This window comes from Macrotis lagotis, chromosome 2 (assembly GCF_037893015.1).
Source record: "Macrotis lagotis isolate mMagLag1 chromosome 2, bilby.v1.9.chrom.fasta, whole genome shotgun sequence".
Lineage (NCBI taxonomy): Eukaryota > Metazoa > Chordata > Mammalia > Peramelemorphia > Peramelidae > Macrotis > Macrotis lagotis.
Window position 1 is genome coordinate 319,886,638 of NC_133659.1, and position 9,953 is coordinate 319,896,590.

The window sequence follows — 9,953 nt, forward strand, 5'->3', positions numbered from 1 at the left end:
ACCTAGTGCTTGCCCCACTCTCTGCTCTGCCCTTCTTAGGGTTGCACCTTGCCCTTGCATCTCCTATGACTATGTTTTTGTGGCAGTTGTGCTGGCCCTTCGAGGCCTTCCTGTCTGGTCTTGTTTTCCTCATCCCCACTGGCCCTGGCCCTGGTCTGATGTTCCTCATCTGGGACTTGCCATCCCCAACAGGGACATCTTTCTTGGTATTCTTCTGACACCACCTCCCATCGGCCCCACCCCCACCTGCTCCATGTGTCTGAAGTCCTTGAGGATGGGGACTGCTTCTCTCCTTTCATGCCACACTCCAGCTCAGCCCCCTGACTCGGTGCTTGTTGCCTGTGATTTGTGGGTTGTGCCCTTCATCCTGATGGAATTGACTTTTTCTTTTCAGTGTGTGACCATCCTTGTGAAGAAGGTCAAGTGTTATAAGATCACAGAGAAACAGCTCCAAGTTCTGCTGGCCTATGCCGAGGAGGACATCTATGACTCATTGCGACAGGCCACTGCATTTGGTCTCCTAAAGGTGCGCATACTGGGAAATGCACAGTCTTTATTTTAGGAGAACAGGCAAACCATTTGTCTTAGCTATCCGCTTATGGCTAGATGTTTGGTGCTTGGACAGACTCGGCAAATGCCATTGATTTCAGCTTTGTAAATTGGCTATGTGAGTGGATGTGAGCTTAAGAGCCTTGGAAAGTTGGTCACCTATATCAGTCTGGTGCTTTTGTCTGTGCTGATCCGCCTCCCTAGCTAATGAGGTGAGGGACTCTGTGATCTAAACATCCTTCTCCCTCTCATAAGCATGGCGTACTGCGGGCTCTCCCCTGCTTCCCAGGATCATGAGAGCCTTTGCTTCCTACAAAGTTCTGGGACTTTGTTGGGTCATTTGCCAGTCAGTGAAGTCTGCTTTTTCCCAGTTCTTTGCTAACATGAAAAAGGGTTGCTGTAAATATTTGGTGTACCTGGAGGGGGTCATCTTGTCCATCTTTGATCTTTTTTGGGACACATGCCTGCTTATGGGATAGACTCCCTATTAGTATCATTCTAAATAATAATAAAAATTATTTTAGAAAACTAAGTGACCTTTTTTTTTCTATTATGTCTTTGAAACAGATGCAGTCTTGAATTCTAAAGGGTTTTTCAAATGAGTCTACAAAATGTATTGAGAGTGTGTTTTCCCCTTGCAGTTAAGTTGCAGTTGAATTGGGTCTATTTGTTCTGTTCTATTTTAGGCCATTTTATCAAGAAAATTGATGGTGCCAGAAATCGATGATGTCATGAAGAAAGTATCCCAGTTTGCAATTACTGGTCAAAGCGAACCAGTCAGAGTCCAGTGTAGACAGGTTTGTTCTAAAGAGTGCATATCACTTGTTCTTGGTTTGGGTGTATTTTTTTGTTTTGTTTTTTGCTAGAGAGGTAGCCACAGTCTTAGCTGATGGTCGGTGGGAACATGTGCTAGTCTATTCAGTCCCCAGCCAGCAGAGTGGTGCCTGAATAATGGGAGCATCTCTTAGATAATGAGAATAGCCTTATGCATGGACCTTGGACCACCACGACTCATTGGTGCCCACTTTTGTGGAATCTCATCAAATACACTAAAAAATGACTGCAGATGACAGGAGGGAGAACAGGATGGGACACATCCCTGAGATCCTTTTATCAGCTCCATTAGCAAGAGGAAACAGAGGAGATCAAGAGGACAGAGTTCAGGTCCATAGGGAGCTCAGTCACTGGAACTGGGACCCAGAAGGAGAATCAAAGACTCCTTGTGCTGGGTCAGACCTTCAACTTAACTTCCTCTTCAGGCAAGTGGAGACAAGAATTAGAGGAGGAAGAGACTTGGCAGTGCACATGGCAGGGGCCCCTTGCTGCTGCTTTCCTTAGCCAAGGAAGTCCCTCTTGCCTTGCTCTGCCCCCAGTCACGAGTGGTCCAGACTCAGGACGGTGGGCGAGGGGGAATGGGAGGCATTACTGGGTCTCACTGCAGTTGCCAGGCCATCTGTCGACTGGTAGTCAATCAGCACCTTCCAGAGTCCAGGCTCACCTCTGGGTCAGGATTGGATTAGGACATGTGTGAGGAAGGCCTCATTGCTGGTTTTCACCGTTTGTTGTTGTTTTACAGGTCTATCTGAAATACATTCTTGATTACCCCATTGGTTCCAAACTGAAATCCAACTTGGAGTTCATGCTGGCTCAGCTGAAGTAAGTTAGAGCAGAGATCGGATCAAGGTTGCCAGGCCCCCAGGAGCCTCCCAGTCCAATCCCCTCCTTTAATCAAAGAGATTAGAACCATAAAAGACTGCCGCGAGGTCCCAGAGAAAATCCAGTAGCCTCCCAGGCATGCTGGAGTCCAGCTCCTTGGACCCCAGAATGAGGGTCTGGCTTGCCAGCTCTGGGGCTTTCCTTCCACCACAGTGGAAAAGGGATAGGGTGTCAGGTTCCATAGAGGGGGCTGACCTCATCTGGGTTTGCTTGTTAAACTTTAAAAGCCAGCTTCATTAGTAGGATGTGGAGAACTAGAGGGAATGGTTTCCTGTTCCACGGGGTCACCTGGCTTCTATCACAAGAAAGAAGTCTGGATAACCTGTCAGTTAAACCTGTTTGTTAGAGTGCCCCCTCACTGCCATCCTCCTGACTGCTTCTCCCCCGTCTGTGTTCCTATAAATGGTTTCCCTTCCAAAGCCAAGACTGGGGGGGACACCACTGGAGGAACAGCTGGTCATGAGGTCTCAGAGGTGGCAGGGGGGTGGGGGTGGGGGTGTGAAAGCCTCAGCCCCAGCCTGTGTTTGTAGATGAGGAACCCGAGGCTTAAGGACCCTGAAATACATCTAAGGCCACCCAACAGCTGCCAGTTTAAGGGATTAAAAATTAAGAAATTTTATTAAAAATATTTAAGGAAATAATTGGGTTTTATTTTTAGTAGCTTCAATAAAAAAAACTGAAGGATGGGGAACAGTTGTAGGAACTGGGTTAGGAGGAGGGATCAGAGTTCCAGAGAAGCAAGCTCAGACCTGCCTGTGCCCTCTGGCATTGTAATAGAATCAGGAGGTCATGGGATGCCGACTCTCAAGTGGCACAGCCTAACATAGCCATCATCAGTTGGAATTTGAGAGGTCAGGGAACTTAGCTGGCATCACAGTGTCCCAAGACCGACCAGGGCTGGGTTTGAAGGCCATTTGTCCAGCTCCAAGGTCAGTTGTCGTGTGCAGTCTTCCACTGCCTCCTCTGGGGAGTCAGGCTGAGGCTGGATGGTGACTGGTGGGCCTCGGGTCCCAGGCCCTGAACTAAGGGGTTACAAAGAGAGGCAAAAACCGGTCCCTGCCCTCCAGGAGCTCCCATCAAATGGAAGAGAGGCCTAGCTGGGTCCACATGAACAAGCTGGATAGGCTCTTAGAAGACGATGCCAAGAGACAGGAGTGCTTGCAGAAGGCAGGATGTTGTAGCTGGGACTGGAGGCGAGCCAGCTGGGGGCAGGGGGAGAAATCCAGCCTGCCTGGGGGGGATGCGTTGCAATGGCGCCATGAACCCCCTTCTGGCCCATTCTGTGATGTTCTTCTAAAGATTAACTATTAAAGATGCTGATGGCTGTGTCTGATGCCTTTGCCTTAGCTACGACCACGAGGCCGGAAGAGAGTCAGCTTTGGAAATGATCGCTCACCTTTTCGGAACCTTCCCGCAGGTACTGCTTTGTAGGGAGCACAGCTGTTGAGCGGCGCTGGCGTGCTGGCCAGGGAGCACTCAGCGCATGGTCTCTCCCTGCTCCTCTTCTCTTAGGGATTGCTCCATGAGAACTGCGGGCTCTTCTTCGTTCCCCTCTGTCTCATGATGATCAACGACAACTCTGCCAAATGCAAGCGCATGGCCTCCATGGCCATCAAGTTGCTGCTCAGTAAAGTCAGCCTAGAGGACAAGGACCTGATGTACGTGCTCGTGGTCAAGTGGTTTGGGAGTCAGAAGGTAGGAAGCATCTCAGAGCCTTCTGCTTATGGGCCCTGACCCTCTGGGTGTGTGGGTAGAGGTCAGGATGGAGACAGGGCCTGGAGGGAGATGTCTGACCACTGAGCTGGGCCTGTCACTGGAAGGGGCTGCCAATGTGGAGCAGGCTCCTGGTCATGACCTGGCCCTGCCACATCCTAGCTATGTGACCCTGGACTGGCCTGGTTTTCTTTGGGGGGCTCACTTCTTCCTCTGGTGTACAGTGACACCTGTAAGGGCTTTTCTAGCCCCAGACTGAACTCTTGTGCCCTCCTTTGTTTTGTATATAACTGCATGTTCTGTGTTTACGCCGTCTCCCTGATAAAAGTGGAAGCCCCTTGCGGGTGTCTGTCTTCCCACCCCCAGCACCAGTGCACAGAGGATGCTTGTTGGATTGAGTGCTTGGGCTGGCTTGGTACAGGCAGTTTGCTCCCTGTGGAGCATCAGGCCCCTGATGTGGGGAAGGCCCCCGTTTCTCTGACCCGGTCTGTCCAGCCGCCTGCCAGGTGGTCTCTCTGGTTCCCTGATCCTGGGTGACCCATGATGGTCTGGTGTGTTTTTTTCCTGCTGGCAGATTCTGCAGAAGCGCTTGGCTGCCCAGACCTGTGGCCTGTTTGTGGAGGCCGAAGGGGCAGCTTTTGAGAGGAGATTCGGGACGGTCCTGCCTGTGATCGAGAGAGAGCTCGAGCCATCCCAGCTCCGAGATGTAAGTTGTCTGTTGGGAAGAAAATCTTGTCCGAGCTTGCCCCAGGGTTTGATGGTGAAAGTGAGTCTCTCTTGGGGAAGAAAAGCAGGAGCTCGTCCAGGGTTGTCCCTCCTGATGCAGATGACCAACGTGGCAGCATTGGGAAATCCAAGTGGGAAACAGACTGGTTCCCTTCTTCCCTCTCTTCCGTATGAGCTTCACCTGCCATTTCTTCTCCTGTTACTCAGTCCATTTGGGACTTTGTTGACCGCAGCAGTCCCCCTTATCCCTGCTCCATCATATCTCCAGTGAGAGCCGGGCCGTCCTGTGCTGACCACAGGAGCTGGCTTCAAACCCTCCTCCCGCTGTCACTCCCTCCATCCATCTTGCCATTGCATTTTGTGAAGCTTCCATGGTCTGAAGTAAAGTGAGGGTCTGGCCTGAGGGAAGAGGATGATTCTGAGGCTGATTTGCACCCTTTGGGATCTTTATGCTCCAGCAACCATTGGTCTTCAAGAAATAGTCCATAGTAGTAAAAATGAGAAGTTGCCAATTCTTTGTGATTTTGAAAGTTTCAAAAAGAGGCCATGTGGCCTGAGGGATCGAGTCCAGCTTCTAAGGCTGTCCCAAGGGCAGTAGAGACGGGCAGTGTTGGTGGCTGTGCTGCTCAGACTCACCCTGACCCACCCTTCCGTGGCCTGTCCTGACTCGGGGGGACCTTCCTCATGCTCGGGTCTGTTTTTCAGCTCATTGAAGAAAGCGATGAAAAAGCGTCCGACCGACTTCTCTTTGGCTTTCTTACCCTGATAACAAAACTCATCAAGGAATCCAATTTTCTTCAACTCACCAAACATCCTGAGACGCTAAAGAACATCTGGAGTAAGTTGATTGTTCTAAGGGGGCTGATGCCTGACCACACCGTTGTTTCAGGGCCAAGCCTCTGATTCCTTGAGCTCCACCCTGTCCCTGCATGGGGCTTGGCACCAAGACCTCTGTGTCGTAGAAGCAAAGCGCAGTCACAGTAGACAGCCAGGAACTGGGGAGGGAGAGACAGCCGGTGGATCTTAGAGACCTGGGGCCAGAAGGGAAGAGGCCACCAGAGGTGGGAGATGAAGCCACATCCTTTCCCTCCCTAGGTTCTTCTCCTGGGACATGTGTCTGTACCTGAGCGTGGCCTCTTTATGAGGAAACAGGACTATGTTAGCCTCGGGTCACAGGGCCAGAGCTGGACAGGACTCAGGGCTTTGGGGCCAGAGGTAGAGAGTAACTTGTCCAGTCATGATGAACTCCCAGGTTCAGACCTGACTCCTGGGATTCAGGATATAAGGTGTCCCCAAAGTCTCGGGGCACTTGTAAGCTATTGAAGCTGGCTGTGTGTATTATCTCTGCCACTTATGTACTCAGCAGATTTTTTTACCTAGCATGCGGATGGACAGACCTCCATAGCTGTAGAAATAGTGTTGAGGGTTTTGTTGTCTTTGTGTACTTGTACACGTAGGATGGACACTGGCCACCGTCCTCACAGAAGATTTCAGTGAAACCCCCTAATTGCCCTCTCAAACGGACAGGCCATAAAGAAGAATGACACCTCTTGTCTTCCCTACAGGTCACATCCAGACCCACCTCTCCCACCCTCACAGCTGGGTGTGGCTTACTTCAGCCCAGATTTTTGGATTGTTGTTCGCCTCCTGCAGACCAGAGGAGCTGATCCAGAGATGGGCCGACCAGAAGTCTAAGAAGCCGCAGTCGGGTCCGGTCGCCATTAACTTCCTAACCAAGGACCTGGATCAGAAGGTGAGGTCAGGCCCACCAACCTCTCCCTGCCGTCTGCCTCGGCCTGCGCTTGGTGTGACAGAATCATTCTCATAGCAGTGGGTGGGGTGGAAGAAGGAGAAGCAGCGAACAACTATCAAACAAGACCCAGTGTGTGTGTGTGGGGGGGGGGGGAGTGTGTGTTTGTGTGTCTGTCTGTGTCTGTGTGTCTTACACAAAGTCCTGCAGCCTCTCCACATCCACAGTGGGAGTCAAGCCCAGAGCTTGCTCATTCCAGCCCAGCTGACCCCGTGAAAAGATGGAAAGAAGGAGCCGTTCTGTGTGCCTGGCTCTGGGGGTGCTTACTCTCTGCCACTTGGGGCTCTTTGTTGTCGTTTCAGATGAAAAAGCTGGCTTTGGCTTTTTGCTATCAGTTGCAGTCGCAGTTTTTGGATCAGTCTCTGGGAGAACAGGTAAGAATGAAAAACTTCTGAACAAGCGCACCTGCAGTAGTGAAGGGGCCTGTCTGCAAGGCAGGTGACCAATTCCAAAGGCTTTTAACTTAAGGGGCTCTCATTTTGGAATCTCCTTTGCCTGGAAAGCACCTGGTCCTTGGATGCCTTTTTGCCATGAGGTGGGCATGCTGGTTCCCATGAGAGCGGTAGTAGCCCATATAACAAAGGGATGGAATCCCGGGCTTGTTCAGGTGAGGAAATTGAAGTAGGCAAAAGGGTGGGTGACCTACCCAAGGTCACACAACTAAGAAGTGTCTGCATCAGATTTGAACTCGGGTTTTCCTGGCTTTGATGCTCTCTATCTGTAGCACCACCCAGCTGTCTGCCCTTTGTAACAAGATTGCATCATCTGTCTGCCTTTGGTGGAGCAGAATCATCAGAATAGTGTTTTTATTCTTTGTAATGGTGGGTGAAAGGCCTCATTCAGCCAGCTCAGGCCACCTGCATAACCCAGCATTCTGGGCCTTGACTGCTTGTCGTACAGTGAGGGCTTGGGAGGGGGGCGGTTTCCACAGCCATAGCAGCAGCGCCCAGATGGACCAGTCACGATGTTGAGGAGAGCCCACGTGGAGAACCTTTTGTCCTTTGAATTTACAAGTTAAGTCCCCTTTGGGGCCTGCAGCCCCTCAACTCTGTTCTCAGTATCTTTGTGAATGGAAAGATTCAGGCTTAGAGACCCTCCTTGCAGTTGGTGGGAAGAGCCCAAAGGGCCTGGCGCCAGAGGCCAGGTTCCCAGGGTAGCCCCTTCTCGGCTCTTAAGTGACCATAGATTGGGAGGGGGTGGCACGAGCGTAGGCCGAGGTCTCATGTCCATCGTTGTCAGAGGCAGGGTTCAGACCCAGTTCTAAGGACTCCCAGGCCCTAAGCACTGTTGCTGCACAGGGAGCCGCCCAGAAGAGGGTGCAGGGGCCGTGGGAGATGGGGGTCAGCCTCGTGGTAGCAAGCCCCAGACCTCAGGAGGAAGCAGCAGCTGCTGCTGTAAGCTCCTATGATTTTCCTCTTTCCTGTTAAAGTTCAGGCCAGGCTGGGGGCAGGCTTGGGGCAGAAGACACTTGGGGGCCTCCAAGGTTTTACCAGGTTAAGGGGAAGAAGACTGTGGCCCAGGGCTAAAGTTCCTGTGGTGCCCAGTGCTTTACTTCAATGGTGTCTGAGGTGCCGATGGGGGGCTCTGGCTGGGCCGGTAGTCAGGACTTGGGTGGGGGCGCATCCTGGCTTTCAGCAAGGCCACCAGACAGATTCTAACTTTGAAATCCTTGGAGATGATTCTCATGAGAAAGGTGGTGTGGCCCAGGCTTGGGACTCGGGTAGGGAAGCCCTGGGTTCAGCTCCTCCCCACTGGGTTGTGGCTCTGGGCTCACCCTGCCACCCGCTGTTTGACCTCGAAGTGTAGATGGAGCTTGTGGGTGATGTGAGCAGTGAGCAGGGCTTCACTGGGGGCTTCTTGTCCAGTTTCATGACTTTGGTACTATCTGTTGGCCCACATTTGGGCATCTACTCTGGCCAAGTTGAGCCATGTGCCATCAGGGCTGGAGTGTCAGCCTTGAGGTCAGGACCTGGGTTCTGCGTTCAAGTCCTGCCTCTCCCCCCCCCCCCCCCCCCCCCCGCCCCAGCAGGTCAGTGTAAGGGAGGCCCCTTCCAAAAGGAAGGGCATACTCCTCCCTCGCCGCCCTTCTCCGCCAGCCTCTGGCAGCGTACGCTCCTTGAGGACGGGCTCTCCCTCTGCCGCTCAGTACATGGGGCGGCCGAATCACTTCATTTTTCATTCTTCCCAGTGGGAGCTACTCAGAATGAACCCGGGAGCCCGTTAGCTGTGAGGGAGGCAGACAAAACCCCAGCCCTGCCCTCGGCGAGTGGTTCAGGAAACAAGCTGATGTGGACTTTTCTTTCTTTTTTTTTGAAGATTGTAAAGAATCTATTATTTGTTGCCAAAGTCATCTATCTTCTGGTGCTCCATGCAGAGGAGAAGGAAGATGCATCAGAAGAGAACATGGAGGAGAACATGGAGAACGCAGAGGCGCCTGCCCCAGAAACCTCCCGGAGCGCACGCGGTGAGGATGGCGCCGGGCAGGCCACGGGAGCCTGTGATGATGATGAAACAGAAGAGAAGGAGGGGGCGGAAGAAGGGCCAGGCCGACCCGCCAACCTGTTCTGGCTGATCCACAAGCTGTCCATCATGGCCAAGAGAGAAGCCGCCTATTCACCCAAAAACCCCATAAAGGTGAGACTGCGGGGCCTCGAGTGCGGGTGGGCAGGCAGGTGGCCTGCGCGGTGCCCCTCCCTCTGTGCCGGCCTCCACTCTCACTGGTGATGTTCCATGTTTTCAGAGAACCTGCATCTTCAAGTTCCTTGGAGCTCTGGCCTTTGATCTGGGCGCAGACAAGGTCTGGCCCTTCCTCCCCATGATCCTTGCTCCCCTCTTCCGGGAGCTGAACAGCACCTACTCTGAGCAAGGTCAGAAGCCCTTTGGGGGAGGCCCTGTCAGTGAGGGGTGGGCTCCACAAATACAGGTCTAAAGGGGAGCAAAGAGAAATTATCCAGGGCTGGTGTGCACACCATTCCTCACCCATGGTCTTCCACCTTGGCGATGGCAGGAGGTCCCCTGGCTGGACAGTTCTTTTGGTGTCTGTCTCCATTTCCTTCTCTCAGCCCCCCCACCCCATGTTCATCTAGGCTCCTCACAGGCCCTCCCATGACTGGTGGGCAGCAGTTTTGTGCCACCAGCCTCTGGTGGTATAGGGAGCTGGGTGCCAGGGCTTGGGGGTGCACAGCTCCTTCCAGAGTGGCCCCTGACTTCTTGACAGGGGCCACCCTTCTGGTGCCATCTTGGGGAGTGACTTTGTCACTTTTTGAATTTGCAGACCCTTCGCTGAAGAATCTCTCCCAGGAGATCCTGGAGCTGCTTAAGAAGATGGTGGGCCTGGAGGCCTTCTCAATGGCGTTTGCTTCCGTGCAGAAGCGGGCACGGGAGAGGAGGGCGCTCCGCCTCAAGCGCAAGGCTATGCAGGTCAGTCTGGCGACCTTGG

General features: G+C 52.8%; 1 protein-coding gene across 1 annotated transcript in view; it reads left to right on the forward strand.

Moving 5' to 3' along the window:
• The window catches only part of UTP20 (UTP20 small subunit processome component), a 96,609-nt gene that overhangs the window by 82,335 nt on the left and 4,321 nt on the right, over positions 1 to 9,953 (forward strand). The window contains exons 50-61 of the mRNA XM_074226688.1: positions 395 to 526; positions 1,236 to 1,346; positions 2,126 to 2,205; positions 3,613 to 3,682; positions 3,778 to 3,960; positions 4,553 to 4,684; positions 5,410 to 5,542; positions 6,270 to 6,457; positions 6,817 to 6,888; positions 8,831 to 9,148; positions 9,255 to 9,381; positions 9,789 to 9,934. Of these exons, the coding sequence (XP_074082789.1) occupies positions 395 to 526; positions 1,236 to 1,346; positions 2,126 to 2,205; positions 3,613 to 3,682; positions 3,778 to 3,960; positions 4,553 to 4,684; positions 5,410 to 5,542; positions 6,270 to 6,457; positions 6,817 to 6,888; positions 8,831 to 9,148; positions 9,255 to 9,381; positions 9,789 to 9,934 (1,692 nt within the window). The remainder of the gene's footprint in view (positions 1 to 394; positions 527 to 1,235; positions 1,347 to 2,125; positions 2,206 to 3,612; positions 3,683 to 3,777; positions 3,961 to 4,552; positions 4,685 to 5,409; positions 5,543 to 6,269; positions 6,458 to 6,816; positions 6,889 to 8,830; positions 9,149 to 9,254; positions 9,382 to 9,788; positions 9,935 to 9,953) is intronic.